The sequence below is a fragment of the Dermacentor andersoni genome, chromosome 1, assembly GCF_023375885.2.
Source record: "Dermacentor andersoni chromosome 1, qqDerAnde1_hic_scaffold, whole genome shotgun sequence".
Taxonomy (NCBI): domain Eukaryota; kingdom Metazoa; phylum Arthropoda; class Arachnida; order Ixodida; family Ixodidae; genus Dermacentor; species Dermacentor andersoni.
The window spans coordinates 321191122-321217019 of record NC_092814.1 but is presented as its reverse complement, the minus strand read 5'-3'; the positions used below and the strand labels follow the sequence as shown (position 1 = coordinate 321217019).

At 43.2% G+C, this 25898-nt stretch overlaps 1 protein-coding gene across 1 annotated transcript in view; it reads left to right on the top strand.

The window, feature by feature from the left end:
* Positions 1-25509, top strand: part of LOC126516701 (deoxynucleotidyltransferase terminal-interacting protein 2) — a 39158-nt gene extending 13649 nt beyond the window's left edge. Inside the window, exons 5-7 of the mRNA XM_050166801.3 lie at positions 5246-5410; positions 15879-15988; positions 25386-25509. Of these exons, the coding sequence (XP_050022758.1) occupies positions 5246-5410; positions 15879-15988; positions 25386-25488 (378 nt within the window). The 3' untranslated portion in view covers positions 25489-25509. The remainder of the gene's footprint in view (positions 1-5245; positions 5411-15878; positions 15989-25385) is intronic.
* The last annotated feature ends 389 nt before the right edge of the window (positions 25510-25898 follow it).

Sequence of the window (25898 nt, the reverse complement as noted above, 5' to 3'; positions counted from 1 at the left end):
GCACAGATGAATAAAAGTAGACACTTCATAGTCCTATTCATTCTGTACTGTACGTGTTGAACTTTTAGTGCTTGTCGTTAATTATTTTCCAGAATTTGTTAACAACCATCTAAATTGCATTGTGATGTGCCTAGCCGAATTGTGCATGTATATATGTAACCACCTTATTTGAAGAATATATTTTGTTGAGTTTTGATAACTCTGGGCTCCAAGTCGGTCTTTGGACCAAACCGGCGTTCGCTGGTGCACCAGAAGGCCTCTTATTAATTGTCCGGGCTTCCTTGGGGTTATTGTCGGAAGCTGATCAGTAGACTTTGGAATTTGGCCCGGCATTGGTGCCTCGTTCACAGGGTGTGTGACACTGGGTTAATCTTTCTTTTTGACATGCTGGTTTCAATAAACAGCGATTGTATGGCACACCTGTCCTGTGTCCATCCTCATCCCTGTGAATGTTGTGCTTGTTGCCACCTTCTAGAGTAGGAGTCTCAAACACACGACCCACGGAACTCTCAGGTGCAGCCTGCATGGGTCCACTGAATAGTGCACCCCCCTTTCCCCTCTTACTGTGCCCATTTCTGACTCGCTTTACTCTCAGTGTTCCTTTTCGCAGTGAAGTAGGCAAAGTAGTTCTCGTGTCAAATCACTACAGACGCCGGCAATAGAATAACCAGCACAGACAGACCTTTCAAAGCGATAATAGCATGCTAGCAAGATTAGGCGTAAGTAAACATGACCATCGTCATCCTGCTGCTTGAAAGTAGCAGGTGCAGGGGTGAAAAGACTTTCCCTCCTCAACATATAATAAAATGACTGCGAAAAGCAGATGCCAAGAAAGACGTGCAAAAAGGCGCATCCTCGCCTGCGCTTACATAGCAGGCAGTTTTGCAAACTGCTGTTTCCTTAAATCATGTTACACCTGCACTGACCCATCGGCATGTAGTGTCAACTGTGGCTCCCCCTCCCATGTGCTCACTGCTTGGCAAAAATTTCGGTGTAACTACAGGCAACCACTGCAAGAGGAGAGGGGGGGGAGCCACAAAAGGGACGATAAAAGGCCACTGCATTCCTAGCAGTATGGCCCTTGAGATGTGGCCCAGTGCCGGAGATGAATTTGAGACTACTGCTCTAGAGTCTGGATCTCTCCTGAATCACGGGCCTAAGTTTCAGGGCCATTAGGCCGGGGTGGAGTCATGTATTTAAAAGTATTTTTTTTCTTGTATCTGTACCATTTGGGCACAGAAAAAGCTGTTGGAGCTTGCTAGGCCCAGCCTTTGGCTCCTTTAGAATGCAATGTAGTCTTTTTTTTTTCCACTAATAAACAATCAAATGTATACAAGTACTAGATGCTGTCAAATTCCATGATGTCACAGCGAGCAAGTGTGTGACCTTCAGGGCAGCATTACCAAGCCTATTGTATAAGTGTGCTTTAATAGTAAAGCTTAATACTATTAATGTTAGATCTACATACATAAAATGATCACAGAGAGGAGAAAGAAAAAAGGTTGATGTAAACAAGAAGAAATGTAGATGGATACACTGGAGAACAACACAAGAATGCAACATGCATATTCGTCACACACAGCAGTGCAGCAGATGTTCCACTTATTTGCACTGAACTATCCCACATCAGTAATCGGAATTTCTCTGTATGATTCTGTTATTTTTGAGTTTGGAGCTTATAAGTTGTTTACTAAATTTTTTAGCGTGGATATTATATCTCGAGTGCAACAGATATTTTATCTTCAGCTTCCCGCACAGTATAGGGCATGTGTAAAGGACCATCTATGTACCTTTATATGCGAGTGTAATTCCCTGAAAATATTTGAATGTGCAGCATTGTTGGCAAACGGTTACAAAGCATGTTAGCTGTTGATCACTGTTGGTCATCCTTCACACTTGGGGTATGAACTTGTACACTGCTTGCACACCAAGACATGCCCAAGCCCCCATTTTTCTGTGTTTCCAATTGTGTCCACTTGGGGTGTTGGTGATGAGTTAGGCTATTTGCAATAGGCAAATGCAGTGCCTAGTCATTGGTTTTCATCCCATCACTGCTGTGAACAAAGGCCCTATGTGTAAGCCTTTCGTTGATGCAGCAACACCTACCCTCTCCCCTCTTTAAAAATTTTTGTAGGCGCACATCTATGAAGAGTTTTTTATTTTTCCAATCCAGTAAGTGCATATCCTTTATGAAAAAAAAATTTAATAATTCCTGTTGTAAGACATGTTTTTGCTGAATGCTGGAAAGAAGTGGTGACATGACATTTTAAACTTGCCCTTTTTTGTGTGTGTGTGTGATAAATGAAAGTCCGAGCCCCCTAAATATATACATACTAGTAACCATCAGAACATCTTAAATAATTTAATATAATATACTTGTTTCTGCAAACGAGTTTCAGTATGAGAACGATCTTGAAATACAGTGCAGCGGGACAGCACAACAGAAAGGAAGATGAACACAGGCACAAACTAACAACTGATTTTATTGAAGCCAGGCCCACAGGTATATTCCACAAGCTGCGCAGATTCACCGTTACAAGGAAAAATGGAATTCGTCGAACAGGAAGTGATTAAACCAGGCATGAAAATAATTTCATTTCTGCATTGTACAGTGCAATCACTGTTTCGCTTGCACAATCCTGACCGGCTTTTCTGATAAAAAATGCCTCCAACATTTCACGAATGTTTTTTTTTAGTATACATCTACCAAATATGGCGATGCATCAATGACTGACTCAGGGAGCACGCAAGAAATTTAGCTAATAAGAATACACATCTTACTGACCATTGCAGTAGCTCTCCCACTTGTGAACCACGCTTCCGTAGCGTGAAAATCCTAGGCAAGAGCAAGCAAAAAAAAAAACTGCTCGAGAAACGTTCGAGGCCTTCTTTATCAGAAAGGCTAGTCAAGATTGTGTAAGTGAAACTTTCATAGTACTGTACAATGCAGAAATAAATTCTTTTTGCGCCTGGTTTAATAATTTTTTTTTTCGGCGAATTGCATTTTTTCTTGTAAAGGTGCATCTGCGCAGCTTGTGGATATATATACCTGTGGGTCTGGCTTCAGTAAAATCAGTTGTTAGTTTGCATGTCTGTCCGTCTTCCTTTCTGTTCTGCTGTCCCATTGCACTGTATTTCAAGATGGTTCCCCTGTCAAAATACCAACTAGCCCAACATTCAACTCTTTCAAGAGTTTCAGTACCCAGAATCCACTGTGTCATGATGCCTCATGACATCACGACACAGTGGCTCACTATATTTTTGTGATTGCCGATTGTTGCGTCTGCCATACGTGAGTACAGCTGGAAGAAGTGCACACAGTGGTCATGTTTACTTTTTATAAGCAATGTCATCGTACCCAGCCCTATTGTTACACAGTGTCAGCAACCTGCTCAGTGTCATGATGTCACGATCACGTCCAAGATGCCAGTTCCGGCATTTCAAGACCAACATTAATTGAATTAAGATATCTGTGTTTCGCAAGCTACATAGTGCAGTCAACTTCCGTTAATTCTACCCTTGTGGGACCACAAAATTTGCTGAAGTTATCTGATTGGTCAGAATAAGATACGGTGGCAAAATTAACGGATTCAAACCTTTTTTATTGCTCAGAGTAGTCTGTAATGTCTTTTTGCTTCTTCCTCTTGAGGTGCAAATCAACTAGCATGTGGCAAAGAGTGCTGACAGGTTTAAACGCTGTCTCAGCATTGGATTGAATCATTGCTGACTGTGTTGTCATCAATGAGTGGCCCACAAACCTCAACACTGTTGTTACCGCTGAGAAAATTCTCAGAAAAAGTAGCACCTACTGCCGAATTTCGTATTTTTTAAAGCGAAGCTTTCTTTGCCTTTTCCTTTGACTTTCCCACTGCTGCTGCTGCTTTGGCTGCTGTGGCTGCTGCTCTTGGGCACACCACGTCGGGGGTGGTTCAGAGCGTGTATATACATAGAAGGAGCGTGACAGAGAACAAAAGAGATATGAGGAACTTGCTCGCACCGCACTGCATCGAACGTGCACAATGCCCTCTGGAGCTCCCAGGTCGTCGCCACATTAGCCTCTTGACAGCTGTAATTATGCGTACCCCCCCCCGCATACGCATACCTTAAGTTCCATGGTATGGTACGGTGCGTTTCTGCTACTTCTGAAAGATGAAACCATGCAAATATTTATAGCAGACAACTTTACGCTGGGTGTGCAGAAGCAGAGCCGCATTAATTAAAGTGCACCACAGGTTCTAGGTGACACAATGAAAGCGGTCGCACGTCAAATCAACCCTTGTGTGCCCGCCGCTATAGTTTTGCGGCTATGGCATTGCTCGAGGTCGCGGATTTGACCGAGAGAGCCGCATTTCGACCAGGGCGAAATAAAGAATGCTCGCGCACTTTGATTTAGGGACACGTTAACGAACACCACGGTGCCAAAATGAATCCGAAGTGCACCACTATGGCCTGCCTCATAATCTGATTGTGGTTTTGCACGTACAGCCCCATAATCCAATTCACGTTTAATGCTTCTGCTATGATGCGATGTGCCATGTGAGGCAATGACAATGCTCAATGTCCCAGAGGTTATGAAACATGGCGCACAAGAACACCTCAAGCAAACACCTCTCCCTTTGTGTTTTGTGTACTATGCAGACAAACAGCAGTGGTGCACGCAAAGTAATGTTTAATATCAACTTGCCACTCTCGTGTTGGATAAAACGTTGAAGAAATTATACATTAGCCGTCAACATCACCTCTAATTATCATCAATCAAAGCAAACAGCGCAGAAAGCTTCGCTTATATCGATTCCCACAGTGCTTGGGATCTGCATAATTTTCTTTTTTCAAGGTTTTAGCAATCACTTCATGCATAGGGTGCGCCAGTGGGTGTCTGTGCTTGTCGAATTAGCCAAAGTGGCATGTTTTTATGTTCAAACTAAACGAGTTTTTTTTCCATGACAGTGCATGGTTTCCTGCCACGAAAAGTCTAATTAACCGAGGTTGAAATGCTGGGAGTCGACTGTAGATGCTGCAGTCATCATTTCACATAGAAGAAGCATGTGGTAGAATTATGCATCTTAAAAAATATCTCTCCATACTCCATTCAGCTGAGGCTTTGTTGCTGCCTTTTATAGGTTTCTGTGGCCACTGCACTTCATTCACCTTTCCTGAAGCTGAGAAATTTGTGGGGGGAAAATTGGAATGCCACCTTGTCCTCCGTTTTTTTCCAACCACAGATTCTTTGTTGCTGTTTTTGCAGGAGGAACGCAGCAAAACAAAAGGCCCTGGTTGGTTTGGCTTGCCTGCTCCTGAAATGACTGATGAACTGAAGCATGACTTGGAGGTTCTTCGCATGAGGCATGTGCTTGACCCCAAGCGCTTCTACAAGAAAAATGACCTGAAGGACTTGCCCAAGTATTTCCAGGTATGCAAAGACTTTGGCGCTTTATCTTGCTTATGGCTGTGTAGCATTCTGGGTTACACCATTACAGCTAGCTGAGGAAATGTGCTCCTAATTCAGTGAACAAATTATCTCTTAGTTTCATTTAGCCTTTCAGACACTTAAAGGGAGACAAGGCACTTTAAATTACTTTTATATTCTGCAACAATTTTAATGGAATTTGCAGTTAATCTATCTTCACTAGCTGATTTCAGACATGTAATTCTTGATAATATGATAATTACATTTTATTATATCCCAAACAGGATGTTCTTTGTTTAGGGCCTAAGAAGCTAATTAACAGCAACTTCCACAGTATCATAAAACACACTGAATCTATTCTGAATGTTCATAGTGTGTCATAAGCTATAAATTGTCACTTCAAGCCATTTTGAAGCGGAGTTATATGTTGCAAACTTAGTCATAAAATATGTCCACCTTGATAATAGAAAACTATCAAGTTGGGCATTTGTTATGACTAAGTTTGACAACCTATAACTTTGCTACAAAATGGCCTAAAACAATAATTTATAGCTTATGACACATTATGAACATTTGGGATCAATTTCGTGTGCTGTACATTGCTGTGCAAGTTGCTGTTAATTAGCTAATTAGGCCCTAAACAATGAAAATCCTGTATTAATATATTATAAAAATATTTATAATAGAAAATAATTATTTCATTTTTGAGATCAGCTGATGAAAGTACATTTACTATGCAAATTTTATTCAAACTGTAAAAAATAAAAAAGCTTTTTGAAGTGCCTTTTTCCTATTAAAGGGGCCCTGAACCACCCCTCTGACTTGGTAAAATAACATAGTCCACGAGTAGCATACGCTGCTGCGAACATCTCAGTCAAGTTTTGATGTCGTACTCGGTGCGTGGAGCTCTCAAGCGAATTGTGAAGTCGCCTTTCTCTCAAACGCTCTCTTTTCAACTGAAGGCCCTGTCCTCATTTTTTCTAGACGCACTATTTCGTCATTTTCTTAGACGGCTGCTATTGGCCAATAGCTGACATCAAGCTGCAGTCGGCTACATGGCGTAGATACCGCGGCAACCGTGGGGTGCCGCCACAACTCCACTGGCTAAGCGCACTGCGGCTTGCTGAGGACAACCACGTTTGGCTTATGTTTAGTGCATCATAGGCGCCAAAGGCGGAAGTTGTGGCGTCTGCGTTAACATACAAAATGAAATTTGAGCTGTGGGCCACGGTGACATTTAGAAGGTGGAGTGTTGTGGGCACGCCCCACTGTGGCGTAGCCTTCGCAGTGCAAGGCATTGCACGAACGGGAGAACAGCGGAGGCTGTCTTTGGTTGCCAATAACTCCGCTCCTGCTGAACGCATTGAAGTACTTTTTGCGGAAATATATTTCTTGAATAGCCTATTTTCACTTCAAATGCCTTTCTCCACTTCTTTAAAAAGTGGTTCAGGACCCTTTTAAGATCAAATTTTCTTTTGGTTCCCTTAAAGGGACTGACAACCCTTCTAAAACTGGTACAGCGCAACATAGAAAGGAAGAATCAAGCCGAGCCAGTCAGATAAAGGAACAGAGCACGTTTCTTCTTTTCTTTGTTGTGCTGCCCAGTTTTAGAATGCAATACCAACTCGCCCAGTCCTCAACCCTACTGACAACCGATTTTTACAGACCTAGTTTTTTATGACTTTATGACGCAACACAAAGCTCATCCTCAGTAGTGTTTACATCTGAAGCGGTTAGTTCCAAAAGCGCATAGATATTTAGTAAGCAGAATTTTTTTATCTGAGCAGGTTCGAAAGAAGAGTCCGTCCTCCAGCAATGCTGAGAAGTGAGAGCGATGTCAGTAGCCCGCCTCGCAAATTGTGAAAGCGACCCGTCGTTCTGCTTTCACAGGAGTGAGTGCGACTTTGGTTAACCACATACATCTTGACCTTTTGAACCACTTCTGAAAACAAAAAGCTGGTGCAATAAGTTCGCGTTGTTGTACAGACATTTCTTATATTTGTACCGCATTTTTCCCCTAGTACATGCCTACGTCATGGGTGGCTGGCCCCTGTCGTCATTGTTCTGTCGATAAAGGAACTAAGCCAACTCGTAAAAATGAAGGCGAAGGCAGCGCCATTTTTCTGCTCACTACAAATGAAGGCTTATCTGCACATTGTAAGGCAGGAAAAACTTATAATAATAAAAATTACACTGCATTTCAATACTAATGAAAAGGCCAGGAACTGCGTACACTAGTCGAAGGTCACGTGGGGGACCTCTTATGCAGCTTCATGTTTTTGCCATGTCGGGCGCCAAAGGTAATTTGTTGCTACTTTTAGTGATGAATTAAACATATAAATCCATTTTTAATGAGAAGCCACTGCGATAGGGAATCATTCTATCATCGGGGTTATCTCGATTCATGCTCTCAGTGGTTGTCTGTCCCTTTAAAGGGCCCCTCACTAGGTCTGGCCATTTAGAGCTGACAAGCCTAGTTTATATAATGCTCACTAGTGATTGCGTCTGTGTGATGACAGGTTCTTCAAGTGCGAGTAGTTAAACTGAGACAGAGCCTCAGCTCAGGTCAGACGAAGCCATTTTGTTTTCCCCAAAACAAACCTAATATTTGTTACCAGAAAAAAAAAAGGCAGGAAAATATGAAAGAGCGCACACGAAGCACAGAAAAATTAAAGTACAGCTAGCCACGTTAATGCATGCAAAAGGTTCAAATCGCTTTCGTTCTAGAACAAGAAAAAAAACACTCAGTCATCCAAAGTCTTAGTTACTCATGTCGCAGTGCATTGACAGCATGCAATGGATTTGCGTTGATGGCAGTAGCGGTGTGGTGGGCAGTGGCAGACAAGGGATGCATGGTAAAGCCAACCACGTACATCATCAAAGTCCAAGGCTGTCAGAGTCCAAGGCCGTCCGAGTGCAACCACTACAGCTGAGTGGCACCTGTTGGTCCCTTGGCTCGCATTTCCACCCTGGCGCCTCTCACCAGTGTTGCCCACAGGTGGCCTCTGCTCTGCACTGCGGCTTAAGAGCAGTACTAGGTGCAGGAATGCCAGCAGCAGCAGGTGCACCAGTAATAGCCGAGCCCTATGCTTCGCAGATATCTCCAGGGGCAGCCGGGGTCGTTCTGGTTCTGTCGAGGCTCTCGGGTTTGGGTCTGAACCCCAATGATACCGACCTCGACACCAGCGATTGTCAAGCCCCGTCTCTGAGTGTTCTCTTCTCCCAGTCTTCAAGTGTCTCTCCTTCTCTCTGTTGGTTTTTCGCACCCTTGGTTTCATGTCAACGTCTGATTGGGTGACATTTTTTTCTCCCTCGTCCGACAGCTTGTGCCACCACCCGCCAACATTGTCTTTTTTGTCAGCCACTCGAGGGTGTTTGGAGCTGCTGCCATTTCGCAGTGTTTTGTTGCCGCATTTTAAACAGTCTTCAACAGTCACTGCATTTTCAACCACAACACTTTCCACGCACTCATTACAGTCTCCTAAGTATTACGTTGCTATGTGCCGCGGAAAGGGCTTAAATTTCAAACCAAATGCCGTTTGCCCTTCTCTTCATAGGCACTGCACTCCCAGCCGGAAAGTCTACATATATCGCGCAAGTGTGCCTACTCACATGGCAGTGCTGTGACATCGCTCACAGTGACATGTAGCTTCGAGAATTATTCAAGGCAACGTCAGTTATTTGTTTTCAATGTGTTGCTTCAATAGACGAATTAAAGTTTTGAGAAATAATGAAACATACAAGCCGAACGTCTCCATGTTCTAGTTTTACTTTGTACTATAGCAAAAGAGATGTACTTCCTTTTCGTCTGCTTGTTCCCATGTCGGGCAGTCGCATGTGCAGAGGACGAAACTATCCAATTTTCTGCCGGGTTCCTGCGCCTGCGATCAGCCTCTTTCGTCCTCTCACGTCTGCCTCACTGCTCGTGATTGTGGCACTGATCAGGTGTTCTCGTGCAGAGCGTGCAAAATCGTCTGCTGATGCTGATCAAAACGAGACAAACACAAGAGCTCATGTGCAAGATTGTCACCGGAAGTGCGCCACTCAGCAAAAACACGAGAGAAAGAAGAAAAAAAAAAAAGAGCTTGTGACGTATTCGTCACGTGATCCTCAGGCTCCGGTATGGTAAAATGCAGGGAAGGAATTTCACTTGCGGAGGCGCTAGACAGGGCAAGTGGAGGGAGTGTCTATGTTGGCGGTGAGGCCCGCCTCCTGAAATCATGAGCTTGTGCCACTTCAACTATTTTTACCTCTGCTATTAATGAACTAATTTTAAAGATTGTTGCGGTAGAACGCTTTTTAGAGGGCACCTAACAACTTCCAGAATATAACCACGATTTGCTATGTGGACTGGTGAGGGGCCCTTAAAGGGTTCTTAGAGCCAATTTTTTACCCAGTCTTGATGAAATTATGCGTACTTGTTTAGTTTTTCATGCTGATTTCAAATATTTCGTTTTTTGTGAAGGTCAATTATTCCACAAGCTAACTAAAATGAATTAAAAATATACCATTGTTTCAGGCCTCTATGTCGGAAAATGGCCGAATAAAAATTTTATTTTGATGCATGGGTCAACAGCTCAAAAGGTTGAAGAATGCAATAATGCAAGTGTTTTTGAAAAGTGGTCAATATAAGTGCCGTTATAATACATTTAAATTAACTTTCTGCTATGTGGGAACCATGCAGCAGAAAATAGAGCAAAATAAATAAATTTTGAAGCCAGAATTTTAAAATCTGTTTGCATTATACCCCTTATCTTAGATGCAACTTTCTGCCGAAAAAGAAAAAAAAAAAAGAGATTCTACATGCTCGGGGTGCATACATATGAATGCTGGCAGAATGCAAGGAGTAAAAAAATTAATTGTGAGAAAATTTTGAATACAATTCAAGATAGGAGGGACATAGATTTCTACAGTTAACTTTGTTATTACTTGATGACAGTATTGATTCTTGAAGCAAGATACTTTGCAGATTAGTTCAAAAAGAGTGACAGATATTGATAAATGTTAAAAATTCAATTTGTTCTCAATTTTCGGCCTCCAGGGACTAGGCTGCCCCCATAAACTAATTATGTCATGGTTGACAGAGTACATGTGTCCTATTAACCGTGTTTACTCAATGCAATGTGTGCTTTCTTTCTGTATAAAAGAAAGGACTAATATTAATCTATGTGTTATAACTGTGTAAAAAAATATGAGGCTCCACTTGTCACTCCCTATTGTCATTGGCATCAAGCCTGCCCTGCAGAGTGTTTTTTGAAGTGCTGCTCACGTCGTACACACTGTACAATTGTTGGCTAAGCTCTCTGAATCTATAGAACACAACTGGAGCATACATCAACAGGAAAGGAGTGTAGCATGGCTGTGGCTAGTACTGCATGCTTACCGAAACTAGCTTGTTGACGAAAACAATGTGCGTTATTAATTTAAATGCAGACACCACAACAGGTTATTTATTCGAGCAGTAGTTAAAGGGCAACTCCGGCGTTTTTTTAGCCATATCAGGATATTGTCATATTCGAATGGTATTGACAGTCCTGTCACCAGTAGGGTAGTTCAGTTAGCTTAGAAACTCATCAATAAATTTAAATAACCAATAAATGAGCTACCAATACCAAAATGGGTAGCTGCTTCATGTGATGCCATGATGAGTTGATGACGTCAGGTCCTACACTACCGTAATGTAAACACACAGTACACGTAACACCAAGAAAAGCGAAGCTGGTGATGTCTCCTGACGACACGGGGAGCTTTTACAGCTCTTTTGAACTAGACAGCGGTGAATTCAGCGAAGATTTCAGCAACAGTATGAGCGCTGAAGGATCGGTGTTTGCTTTTGACTAGCTGCTGCCGCTTGAGGCAGCTTACCATATTTATTCTAATCCACCCTCGATTGTAATACGCACCCGTTTGCCGCGGCCTAAAAAAAGAAATGTCCTTTACAGTACCATGCACCTCATTATTTCATAGAGGAATACAACTTTCTCTCATTTGGAAAAACAAAGATTTACTCCCAATACACTAAAGTTGAGATAAATAAAAAAGTTGCAGTTCCGCCTGAAAGGCGAAGCATCGATTACGATAGCAAATTAGTAGACAGCTACACGAAAAGTAAGGATAGTAGTTTTATCGGCCGTATGAACTTTTAAACATTCGCTTACTGACTAAATTAACAAGCATGGTGTCACTCACGCACAAGCAAACATAAACACGTCTCGCGCAATGGCTGCCGAAGCTCTTTATCAAAACGCTGGAGTGGGGAAGTGCGGTAGCAGGAGTGAGCGAATTGACCTTAGTGCGGCCTCTTGCTCCAACGCGCACTAAGTGATGAGAACACAGCACGGTGCGCCTAGATGCGTAGACTCTTACTCCATCGCAGATCGCTTTCAATATAAGGGCCACGTGGCTGTGCTGTACGTAGCAGCTGCCGGAGTAGAAAGCTTCTGCTGTTTGCGCCAGTCCCGCAGGCATGTTTCGGGAACTCCGAACACCCGTGATGCGGCCCGATTTCTGTCCGTCTCCACACATGTGATCACTTTCCTTTTAATTGTGGCATCATGATGAACTTGGCATCTTATTGCAGTTGGCACTTCCATGCTGATAGAGTTACAGTGAACTAGAATATATTCTATTTCACTATAATAGAGCAAATGCAGAAAATGGGAAGACGGACGGTGTACTACAAGAGCACATAGAGGAAGCTACGGCAGCTGGGCTCAAAGCATAGAGTTTCCTACAATATACTAGAGAGAACTCTAGTGCTGCAGTTGTTGATGCACCATGTGAATGATGGAAAGTACATGGATTTGTCTGATCTTTGTGCTTGTGGATTCAGATGTTCTTGTGACTTTGTATATAACGCTTCATATGCCTTCATTGTAATAAATGTCAGCGCTGTCTACTATACCTTTCGAAGTGCAGAAGACGCTGTGAACACGCACTCTCGCTACTAATTGCAATGATTGAGCTTGTCGAGGTGGCCAAATCGAAACACGCCAAGCATCTCTAGGCACTGGTATGCCCGCAATAAATTCATAAGGGCGCTTCACATTGCCTGTCGATGCATGCATCCGTGGCTTAATGGTTTCAGTATCAGGCTTCTGTGCTAGAGGTCCTGTGTTTGAATCCTGCCGTTAGACAATTTTAATAATGTTTATTTATTTATTTATTACGCAGTACATTGTTGTATGTGACTAGCATACAAAGCCATTTGAAGCCAGAGTGACGAAGTTTAGGCAAATTCATGTATTTCCCATAATTCCCATGCTGGTACAACCGCTCCCATTGCAGCTCCTGTAGACCCTAGTGCCAGAGTTCCCTCAAGTAATTATTGTATGAAACTCTATGGCTCAAAGTACGTAGGAGGCGGCCATATTGAAATGCCGATAGTGATGTGGTAACGCAGATTTAGGGCCACACTCGATTCTAACGTACATGCAAATTTTGTATCCGTTTTATAGAGAAAAAAAGTGCATGTTAGATTTGAGTAAATACAGTAATTTGAATTGATGGATAACTTGAATTTGTCGGTTCATCCCAACAGGATCACATCTATTTGAATAGGAAAAAAACTCCTCCAAGTCTGAACTCTTAATACTGTCCAATGGTTATTTTTAACTAAATTTTTCACTCTCAGACACCGACGTCCAGACAAACCTGAGCCAGAAACCAAAGTTCCATGCTTTGCTAGCCATCGCAATGATGCATACCATGAAAATTGAGCCTTTTAGCTTTACATGATGCATTAGGCCCACAGTGCATGACCACCTCTCCCTGTAACTGAAGGTAAGGTGCTGTGCGAGCAGTGTGTTAGAATACTGTCACTGTGTGCCCCACTTCAGCGGATAAGCAAATAGTGATACAGTTTAAGTTCTGCATCATCAGCGAATGACCAGTGTGAAATGCTGTGGCATTATCTGATAGGCACATAGTCCACGGGGCACACTAGTGTGATTACCCTTCTCTGTGCATTCCCAGCTCAAGTTAACTGTACTCACTCAGTGATTCGTAATAGTTTGAAAACAAAACTTCCAAGAATGCATGGTAAGGCACTAGGCTTCGTTGCTACGTTACAGTCACCGACTGATAATTTAGCTTTGAGGAAAGTTTGGATACTTTTCAATGTGCCTCTCAAGAATTCAGACTGCATGGTAAGGCACTAGGCTTCGGTGCTACGTTACAGTGACCGACTGATAATTTAGCTTTGAGGAAAGTTTAGATACCTTTCAACGTGCCTCTCAAGACTTCAGACTGCATGGTAAGGCACTAGGCTTCGGTGCTATGTTACAGTCACCGACTGATAATTTAGCTTTGAGGAAAGTTTGGATACCTTTCAATGTGCCTCTCAAGAATTCAGACTGCATGGTAAGAAACTAGGCTTCGGTGCTACGTTACAGTCATCGACTGATAATTTAGGTTTGAGGCAAGTTTGGATACCTTTCAACGTGCCTCTCAAGAATTCAGACTGCATGGTAAGGCACTAGGCTTCGGTGCTACGCTACAGTCACCGACTGATAATTTAGCTTTGAGGAAAGTTTGGATACCTTTCAACGTGCCTCTCAAGAATTCAGACTCAAGAATTCCGCTCCACCTCCACGACAAAGTGCCAGTTTGGCCATTGAGGGGACCAAGTCCAGAAGAAAAGCGATACATTGATATGTTCCTGGCGCCTCCCGAAAAGTCAAAGTAACTGTCTGCCTAGTTGCCTAGTCGATCCACTCGTAGCTGACTGTGCCCGAGCCACAGCACAAGCCAATCCTAGCCACTAACTTGTGAAGAACTGCATTTGGAATATGTCAAGTGAGTTCGATGCGTCCAGGTTTGTTCCTTTACATGTTAAATTGCGACTTGCTCTTGGGTGATTTCTTTGATGGCTATTACATATTTTTATTGGTCGCAATCATCAAGCAGCTTCTAACGGCACCAACTCTAGCCTCGATGTCTCCGTTGAAGAGGGCAGCGGTTGAGGGAACTGCCGGACAATGACTTGCGAAGAAACCCACAAAACATGCTATTGGAACATGGTCGGCTTCTATTTAAGTCACAGTTGGAGATTTGTTGCATTTACCTCTGTATTCAGAAATGTAACTTAAGTTGAAGTTCATGCTTGACTTGATCTAAATGACACCTATCGGGAATGCGCAGAAGGAAACACGGTGAGTGTCTTTGGGCGCGGTAACACCAAGCGTCATTTAAATTAAGTCAAACATGGCCTTCAACTTAAGTTGCATTTCTGAATATGGGGGTTAGAGACCATACTTTTTTCATTTGGCAGCAACCGCCATGACAATGGTCAAAATACAGATTGACCAGGTCGCATGCAAGCATATGGGCATGCATGCAGCAACACGTTGAGCAGCTTTCAGGCCATTTGTGGAATAAAATCTTATTTTCTGGAAAATTTGATATTTCATACTCCGTTTATTTGGACTTTTAGGTGGTTCCATCCAATTTTGAATTATCGATTGGTGACTGTATTGCGCGCTGTACGTGCAAGTTCTTGAGTGCAATTTTCTGAGACGCTCTCATTTGTTCTCAGTTTTATTCGAATAATTTTCCAGTCCCCTTGGAGCTTAAGTTAACGGGGTTCATTGTGCGTGCGTGCGTGTGTGTGTGCGTGTGTGCGCGCGCGCGCGCAACGGAAATTGTTAAACATTTTTGCCTATTTTTGTAAATAGTAAAGTTGGGCAAGTTGGTAGGCTTGTCTTGCGACCTCAAAGTGACTTAAAAAGTCCTTTCTTGTTGTTTGCCTTGTGTTGCACTGTGGTTGCATGGTACTTATATACCGTACTTGCTTTTTTACTGACTGAATGGGTAGATACCCATATGCTGTGATAGTGCTCATACCACATGCTGTAAAGAAGGTGCGAGTAATTTATAGTAGGTTTCCCTGCAATCCACTCTGCTTAAAGGTATGTGGTAAAGGGAGAGTAAATGGGCATTCTGTTTCTCATCCTTGCAGCTCTGATTTACTTGTAGATCAGAGTGAATGAGTGTCTTTAATGTCTCAAAGCAACATGAGGGCAGGGAGAGACACTGTAGAGGAGGGCTCCAGGGTAATTTCAGCCACCTGGGGTTCTTTTAACATGCGCTCAAAGCATGATACACAAGAGCTTTTGCATTCTGCCACTGTCAGAATGCAGCCTCGGTGGCCATAAATTGAACCCATGACCTCACACTTGGCAGCAGAACATCATAACCATTTGGCCGCCGTAGTGAGTCTTGTAGCTCTGCTGTTTTAAAGAGCCTGCAACATGAAGGTGTGAAGTGTGGAGTTGATCAGAATTAGTATTCTGGAAAGCAGGAGAAAGGCCAGTAAAAGTGGCTGTGTGGTAATAGCTTCTTCCAGTATGAGGAGGAGCAGTAGTAGTGCGGGACATATGTTCTTTAGATGTATGTAGGCTCAACTCGTGGCAAGTCTCAAGGTGTCATCACCTAGCCTTCATGCAAGTTCTTGTCCTTCGTGTGCACTTAGGTGGGGACGGTGATGGACTCACCAGCTGATTTCTACCATGCAAGGGTGCCCAAGAAGGACCGCAAGCAAACTATGGTTGAAGAATTGCTGGCTGATGCAGAGTTCAGACGGTAAGTGATCACAGGGTGCCGCTTGGGCCTGCATTGTCATTTGTAATTCGCCAGCTCATGAAGGCATTTATTTTTACATTTGTCAGAAGAAACAGTGAAGGGGGCTTTGTTAAAAACAGTGCATTGGCATCGTGTTGCAGTAAAGCTTATTTTGCGTGCTGTGACTAGGGCAGGAAAACAAAACAAAAATTGGTCACAATCGCATGTGTAGCAGTGCAAGTTTAGTTCGAATGCTTCATGGGCCTTGGCAACTGTGCGATTTCTCTTGCAGCAATGCCCAAACTTGCTTGCTGCTAGAAAATACCAGGCATTTAGTTAACTTAAAATAAGAGTAAAAAAAGCTCTTAATCCATTTTTATTTGATTCAATGTTATTTAAAAGAAATATTGTCACATTGTTGTGACGGTGAAGAAGGAAATAGTGCCAAAGATGTAAGTTTACTCTTTATTTGGCAATGTTGCGCCCAGAAATACAAGTAATGCTCAGAGCACAGCAATAGTAGCAAGCACGACTGTTGGTCGTCAAACTTTGATCCATGGGTCAAGTGTCAGGTCTCATCGTACATTACAGTATGTACACCACTATTTGCATCATGCACGCAATCTGATTATAGACAAGATTTTTTTACCATAGAATCAGCGACAACATTAGAGAAAGTTCCCGATGCATGAAGGCATGTCTTGTGCCGATTGATAACATTGTAACAATGGTTAGCCAATGAAAAAGAGTCACCAGAAAAGGATAAACAATGTACGCATGCCAATATGTTTGTTTTGTTGTTGAAAGAAATGTTTTTTTAGGTGTGCAAGTGTTGGAATTAAGTGTTACAAAGTACATGTGGTGTATGTTTACACATATTAGTACAGTCAACATCCGATTTTTCGGACTCCCTAAGGGCCGTGAAAACATCCGAAAAATCCCGCAGGGCGAAAAAAAACCGAATGCATGCCTGTTACTGCCCCTAAGGGCTCAAATTGCCACAGGCACGTCCGAAATCGTCCTGAAGGCCTGTCAGTGCACTTATTAAGCGTATCGGTGTATGTACTTGTTACAGTTTCATTTTAGATAGCTGTCCATTGCGTGGTGCCACTTCCCTGTAAAGATAGAGAAAATAAGCAACACGGGATCAGTTTCAAGTGCGGTTCCGAATGTACGGCCGTGTTGTAGTTCATGTCCTTGGTTCCTGTTCCTTGGGCATAGCCGTTAGCGGTGACGGCAGAGTCTTTCTGCCTCTCAGAACTGCTTGGCTACGCTCGTAACAGTACTGTGACAAGGGACGGCGGGTGCTCACGTGTATAATTAAAAAATACATAACTGTGTCGTCACAATTGCCCCTTCCCACTCTTGGTATGCTTCACCGCAATACTTTGCGTTTGCTTCACTGCGTAACAATGCTGTATTGAGACTAATCTTACTTTTGGGAACCGGAATTATGCAACGCGTCATGCTTTCCAAGCCTTGAAGCCATTGGCGAGGATTACAAAAGCGCAGTCGGTGCCATTGCTGACAGCGGTGAATTGTTTAAATGAAAAACACGTTACCGAACAGCAAGAGGCTTGGTAGCGAATGTCGAAGTAGCTAGGCCTACTGTTGCTGTGATGGTGGCTACGGCTTCCAGCGGATCTGCGTGTTCAAAAACACAATTTTTTTTTTAAATCTACAGATAGTCTGGAAAGGGAAGTGTATCAGGCTTATTGTATTGCCAGGTGCACAAAAAGATGCATTAGCGTGCCTTCAGTGTGATTGACGAAGGAGGAACTTTGTTTCTTGGATGGAAACGATTGTGCTGTATCTGTTTAGTACATTCGAGCTTTTCATTGTAAAGGATTCCTTGCAGCCTGTAAATTTTAGTTAGGGGGTCTGTTGATTGGCATTCCTTCCCACCCTTGCCAGTTTTGCTTTGCTTAGGTTATTTTTTGAGATAGCGCACATGCACATTTTAAATCAACAAGTGCGATTTGACTGGTCTTAGTGCTTTGACAACTGATGGTTCAAAGGTTATCAAATTTTTCTTATTAATGGCAAAAATGATACTCTGTGGAAACTTGTGTGGCACATGTTGATGTTGAGCTTATATAAGCATCTGTAACGGCTTTTGGAATACACATGGAAGCTTGCATCCATCCTGTGTACTTGTGTTTTCTTTGTCCGTGTTTTTGTGCTGCTCGTCAAGGTTTTCAGCCTATTAGAGGTGGCAAGACAATCAAAATGGCGGCAGTGGTGGCTTCGATCAGTGCTTTATCGTACCTGCAATCATGGCAAAAAGTCAGGAAAATCGGGTGGCAGAGGGTTTTTGCGTCCGAAATTTCAAATGTTCTTATACATTGTCTCTATGCGTACCCTGGCAGTTCTGCACAGGCATCCAAATTATCGGGCATGTCCAAAAAATTCGGCGTTCAGAAAATCGGTTGTTGACTGTAGTTGTGTTTTTTATAAGGCAGGACACCGTCAACCTGGAAAAGACTATAACTTCAAGCCTCTCCTTTGCCTTGAGTAGGGGGTTATTGTTTTATAGGAAAAGTTGCTTTTGTCTGGTTGATGTCATCATCATCAGCCTATTTTATGTCCACTGCAGGACGAAGGCCTCTCGCTGCAATCTCCAATTACCCCTGTCCTGCGCCAACTGATTCCAACTACCGTATAGTGCGGAATATTGGTCGAGGTTTTTTTCAAAAAATATTACTAAAAGTTTACCCCTCGACTTATATACCGGCCCTTGGCACAACATGAATAGTCGTCTGGCAACATGTAGGGGCGCAGACCTTTCGGCATCCGCATCGTTATCGCCTCCTTAGGTTTGTTCGATTCAGAAAAAGGTGCACGGCACCTCAAACGAAAAAGTGCAGGGGGTGCCGGGCTGCATCCACCCGCTGCAAGGTTCAAGCGTGCAGTGCACCGCGGTGGCACCTTGCATTGCACCCCGTTCAATCGAGCACGGGGGTGCAGGGAGCACTGCTGCACCTTGGGGAATCGAGGGTCTAGGTGCAGTGCACCGTGAATAGGTGCAGAAGGTGCAGAGAAACTTGGCTGAATCGAATAGACCTCTTGGTGACCGACGCGGTGCACCCGGAGCTCGAAGACAGGGTGGCGGATTTCGTTCGCGAGCATCGTGCCAGATCTTTGCCAGTGACAGCAGAACTCATCTGCATCAAAGCTATTGGGATCGCCCGAGAATCCGGACTGCCCAAGGAACAATTCAAGGGCTCCATTTATTGGGTTCGTCGCTTCATGCGACGCAAGGGATTCGCACTTCGACGGCGCACATCAATCTGCCAGAAGCTGCCAGAGGCATACGAGGACAAGCTGGTCGAATTCGAGCGCTATGTTATCCGTCTCTGGCAGCAGCATGGCTACATGTTGGGACAGATCGGCAACGCGGTTGAAACGCCGGTGTGGTTCAACATGCTGTCGCCCACCACAGTGTGCGAACGCAGCGCAAAAGAAGTCAAGCTTCCTTCTACGGGGAACGAGCATTCGCGCTTCACGGTGATGCTCGCGTGTACTGCAGATGGCAGAAAGCTGCCCCCATTCATAATATTCAAGAGGAAGACGCTGCCGAAAGAGGCTTTCCCGTGGGATGTCGTTCGCGTGAATGAAAAGATCTATATGGACGAGGCCCTCATGCTCAATTGGATTAAGACCGTCTGGAATCGGCGACCCGGCGCACTCCTGCGGTGTCCAAGCATGCTCATCTTGGATGCCTTTCGCGGGCACTTCACCGCAGGTGTGAAGCAGGCACTCCGCGATGGGAGGACGGAACTCGCCGTCATTCCGGGAGGCATGACGTCAACACTTCAGCCAATGGACGTCGTGCTCAACAAGCCCTTTAAAGACCGTGTCCGTGAACAATATAATCAGTGGATGGCCTGCGGCAACCCAACGACCCCAACCGGCCGGCTGTGCAGGCCGCCTCTCGCCACTGTGGCCACATGGGTGTCGCAGGCTTGGCGCTCGCTGCCCGACGATATGGTGGTGCAGGCATTCAAGAAGTGTTGCATTAGCGACTCCTTGGACGGCACCGAGGATGACATGTTGTGGGACGAAGCCAGTGAAAAGCAGTCGTCTTCGGACGAGAGTTCAGACAGCTCAAACGAATGAGCAGGTGACGAGTCTGGCGGCACCACTAAATAAAACGAATTTTTATGTTGACTTCTTTGCTTCAATGTAAGGGGGTCGACCTATATTCCGCCTCGACCTATATTCCGCATTATACGGTAGCACCCGCAAATTTCCTAATTTCGTCGCATCACCTAGTCTACTGCCGTCATCTAATGTGCTTCCCTTCTCTTGGTACCCATTCTGTCACCCTAATGGTCCAACGGTTGTCTAATCTGCGCATTGCATGACCTGCCCAGTGCTATCTTTTTCTTTTAATGTCAATTAGAATATCGTCTATACCCGTTTGCTCTCTGATCCAAACCACTCTCTTTCTGTCTTTTAAAGTTATGCCTAGCCTTCTTCATTCCACCGTTCTTTGCGCAGTCCTTAACTTGTTCTCAAGCTTCTTTGTCAGTCTCTGCGCTATATGACAGCACCAGTTAAATGCACTGATTGTATACCTTCCTTTTCAATGATAACAGTAAGCTTCCAGTCAGGAGCTCACAATGTCTGCCGTATGCGATCCAACCCATTTTAATTCTGTGAATTTCCTTCTCATGATCAGGGTTCCCTAGGTTGACCTAGGTAAACATACTCGTTCACTGACTCTAGAGGCTGACTGGCGACCCTGAACTCTTGTTCCCTTGCCCGCCTATTCATCATCATCTTTGTCTTCTGCATATTAATCTTCAACCCCGCTCTTACACTCTCCCTGTTAAGGTCCTCAATCATTTGTTGTAGCTCGTCTGCAGTGTTGCTGAATAGAAAAATGTCATCGGCAAACTGAAGGTTGCTGAGATGTTCGCCGTCGATCTTTACTCCTAAGCCTTCCCAGTTTAATAGCTTGAATACTTCTTCCAAGCACGCAGTGAATAGCATTGGAGAGATTGTGTCTCCTTGTATGACCCCTTTCTTTATAGGTATCTTCCTGCTTTTCTTGTGTAGAATTAAGGTAGCTGTGGAATCACTACAGATATTTTACAAGGTATTTACTGTACTCCTTGATTACACAATGCCTCTATGACTTCTGGTATCTCTACTGAATCAAATGCCTTTTCATAATCTATGAAAGCCATATAGAGAGGCTTATTGTACTCTGCGGATTTCTCGATAGCCTGATTAATGACATGGTTGTGGTCCATTGTAGAGTATCCCTTCCTGAAGCCAGCCTGTTCCCTTGGTTGGCTAAAGTCCAGTGTTGCCCTTGTTCTATTGGAAATCATTTTGGTAAATATTTTATCTAATACTGAGAGTAAGCTAATGGGCCTATAATTTTTCAGTTCTTTAACGTCTTCCTTTTTGTGGATTAGTATAATGTTTGTATTCTTCCAGTTTCTCGGACCCTTGCAGTCGGACCCTTGCAGACACTTCGTATAAAGAGCTGCCAGTTTGTCAAGCAGTATTTCTCCTCCAACTTTCGTTAAATCGATGTTATTGTATCTTCTCCTGCCGCTTTTTCCCGTTTCATGTCTTGCAAGGCCCTTTTGACCTCATCTCTAGTTATAGGAATAGTTTCTGTATCCTGTTCATTATTGTTTCGAATGTAGAGTTTTCCCAAGTCCTCTGGGTACTGTACAGGTCAGTATAAAATTCTTCCGCTGCTTTTATTATACCTTCGAGATTGCTGATGATATTACTCTGCATATCTTTCAGTGCATACATCTTGGGTTGTCCTTTGCCAAGTTTCCTTCTCGCTGATTTCAGGTGGCGGCCATTTTTTGACGGCTTCTTCAGTCTTTCTCACGTTATAATTTCGAATATCACTTATTTTCGCCTTGTTGGTCGGTTTTGACAGTTCTGGAAATTCTATCTTATCTCTTGAGTTGGACACTTTCATTCTTTGTTGTTTCTTTATTGGGTCCTTTGTTACTTGGGTGAGCATGCCTACTGGTTGCCTTCGTGCCTTGCCTCCCACATCAATTGCTGCTTCTGAAGCCAACTTAGTTACGGTTTGATTCATTACCTCTATGTCATCTTCATAATCTCTCTGTTCTAAGGCTACATATTTGTTTGCACGTACCAGCCTGAGTTGGTCTGCTTTTACCCTTATACTGTACTGCGTCTAGGTTGGCCTGTTTCTACCTGACCAATTTAACTCTTTCCCTTTTCAAATTCAGGTGAATCCTAGACCTCACTAACCTATGATCACTGCACTTTACTCTACCTGACACTTCAACATCCTGCACTATGCTGGTATCGGCAGAAAGTATGAAATCTATTTCAATTCTTGTTTCACCATTAGGGCTTTTACAGGTCCACTTTCTGTTGCTTGCGACCCGCCGTGGTTGCTCAGTGGCTATGGTGTTAGGCTGCTGAGCACGAGGTCGCGGGTTCGAATCCCGGCCACGGCCGCCGCCTTTCAATGGGGGCAAAATGCGAAAACACCCGTGTACTTAGATTTAGGTGCACGTTAAAGAACCCCTGGTGGTCGAAATTTCCGGAGTCCCCCACTACGGCGTGCCTCATAATCAGAAAGTGGTTTTGGCACGTAAAACCCCAGAATTTAATTTTAATTTTAACTTTCTGTTGCTACGCTTCCTAAAGAAGGTGTTCATTCTTCGCGGCTTTTTTCTTTCCGCGAATTCTACCAGCATCTCTCCTCTATCATTCCTAGAATTGACGCCGTAGTTGCCAATTGCTTGTTCCCCAGCCTGTTTTTTCGCACTTTTGTATTGAAGTCACCTATCACTACTGTATCCCGACTTTGCACTCTTCTCATCGCTAATTCAACATCTTCATGAAACTGATCTACTTCCTCATCATCATCACTGGATGTTGAAGTGTAGGCTTGTACTACCTTTAATCTATACCTCTTATTAAGTTTGGTTATGACTACTGCTACCTTTTCATTAATGCTGTAGAATTTGTCAATGTTGCCCACTATGTCCTTATGGATTAGGAATCGTGCCCCGTATTGCTTCTTAACAGGGAGACCTCTAGAGCAGAGGACATGGCCGTTATTTAGCAATGTATAAGCCTCACTAGTTCTTATAATCTCACTAAGGCCGTTAATATCCTAAACAGCGTCTGATAGTTCCTCAAAGAGTCCTGCTAAGCTAGCCTCACTCGACAGAGTTCGGCTGGTAAAGGTTGACAGGGTCAGTTTTCATTGGCAGTTGATGTGGCATACTAATTTTAATGCAGTGTTTGCGTTAGTGTCAAGGAAAGGATAATGAACTGTGAAACAAGAAAATAGTACTCTGTGGTCAGAATATTACTTTGTGGTAGTACTTTTACCATAACTCTGCATTGCCTTTGCTGTTGCATTTTAGTAGTTTCATTAGTAGTGTTGCGCTGGTTTTGCTGGCTTGCGAAACTCACTCAAGCTCGGTTTCTTGCCAGACTTTTGCATCTTGTGCAAAGAACCGTAGTGTCAGCTGTTGGGCGCCATTTTAATTGTCGACGGTAGTGAAGGGCAGTGATGGCATATGCAATGTCACACCTCCCCGCTCGGGAGCAGGCGATTTAAATTGTGCTAGGTATGCAGATTATTCAGATGCAATTTTCTCTTAAACTGAGTCATTTCTTGTTACAAAATAAGCACTGCGAGGTTTCTGAAATGGTACTTTAACCAGTTCAGGTTTACTTAATATTTGCCTGTAGTGTCCCTTTAACATCTCAAAGCAACACTGCGACTGAAGGACACTGTAGTAGAGAGCTCCAAGGTAATTTAGACCACCAGGACTTCTTTAACATGTGCCTAATAGCTATGCCAGGTTCATGTTGCATCAAAGGGAAAAACAACAGAGCATGGGATGTAATTTCTAAAAGTGTGTGCACAGAGAGAAAAGTTCAAGGGGGACAGGAGAAAAGCTATCATGTCATCATTTCTGGCATTCCTTCTTTTCCTCATAGTGAACTTCATAGGGTGTTAAGATCAGTTCTGACTGTACAAAGGTTGACTAAACTTCTGTTACATTTTCGTGGACTCCTTCCTTTTGTCACTAAGCATGTTGTGATGCTGGTTGTTAGTTTTCCTGTAAACTGAGCATCGTCCAAACAATTTTCGAAAATAAGAGTTGCATTTTGGAGTGTATTCAGCATTTTCTTTGTTGGGCAGGAGCTGCTCTACAAGACAAAGTCCTACATCTGCTTCAGCTGTGTTGTTTGCATTAACTTGGTCCCATCATTATTGCTGTAATCTTTAGGCATGATCTATGGCATAGCTTGGTTTATTTGATTATATATGGATATCTTCATCCATGAGCAACCTCATCCATTTACAGTCAATGTCCAAGCTGGTCCAAACATTCACAACTTCTTTTTCAGGTTGGCCGAAAGTGGCACCAACCACTTACGTTCAACGGGGGAGACCCTGCATCTAAGAAATTTATTTTTATACTTGAATTGATTTTGGCTAAACTTGCAAAAGTTATGTGCTTTCATAGCGTAATTTAAGACATAATTCCATTTTCTTGTATACTAAATATATTTCTACTACTAAAAAATATTCATAACTTGCTTGGAGGTGGGTTAATGCCTAAACTATATATGGCGTGATATCTATCGACATATAAAAATTATCTCGAGTAATCAAACCATGCAGTGGTACAAGAATGAATGCTCTAGGCTGATTTCAACCAAAGTTACAGCATGTCAAACTTTTTAAAGTATAGACCTATAGTAACACCCAGGACAAATTATCACTTTTCAACAATTTCTGTCATAATATTTGTTTATATTATATGACCACTGCAATCTCGATTTGTCTACCTGATAAAGAAATCATTATTGTAATAGGGTATGCAGGACCAGAGATATCATCACTCCAAAGTGGTGACACCACCAGAAATTCTGTCATGAAAAAACGAGGAAAAACATTCCACAACCTGTTTAGGATGATTATAGCAGAGGCTAAATCGATCAATCTGCACCAATCTGGAGCAGTGGGACACATAAAGATATTTGGGCCAGTTTTCGTCTTCGAAAAGCAGGGTCTCCTTTTAACTTACTTTCATGTAACAGTGACACATTTGAAAGTAAGTTGTCATCCTCTCATAGGATTGGTTTACAGAAACTTGATTTTGGCTATTTCTTTGTGGCTACTTCTATATTCACTCCAATTGCTGTAGATTCTTTCTAGTCTTTACAGAAGTGCACAGGCACCTGCCAGGATTCTGGAACTCTATTGAATAAACTGAAAAGGAGTGTTAACAATGGTTGGATCAGTGCTAGTCTTCAATGTGCAGAAGTTTTTTAGTCTAATAAGCATAGATGCTTTACCAAAAACATAATGTACCTCAAGACATGGGACATCGATGATTTGAACTACAATAAATTTTTTTTTTCACCTGTACAGATTCAACAAGAAGAAATATAGTGAGGCTATGGCCCGGCAGCAGCGAGCAGTTTCGAAGAAGGCCTTGATGCACATGAAGCGGCTGAAAAAGCGGAAGAAATAAAACCTTTTGTAAGAACTTTTACCATTGTACGAAAGTTGTGCTTGAGATTGTGCCATGGGCTCTGAACACAAGTCCAGTGGACAGTTGGGCATATGCTGCTGAACGGGGTGCAAGCTTTTGCCAGTTGGTGCATTGTGACCTTAAGGTAGTGCGGAAAAAAACTAACACATGCAAATAAGGGAGACAGTGACCCAAATCCGTGATAATTTGCGTGTACAAAGCACTGCTTGAAACGTCCACTTGTGCGATCTGACACAAAGCAATGGTTTTTCAAGTGCTGCAATAAAATAAACAGTGCTTTGTGTTGTAAATGATGGTCTAGTGGCAGCAGCTTGTAGACTGTACTCTATTGATTAAGGAAAAATGGAAGTGTTTAATCAGGCTAACTTAGAGAGCCCAGTCGAATTTCG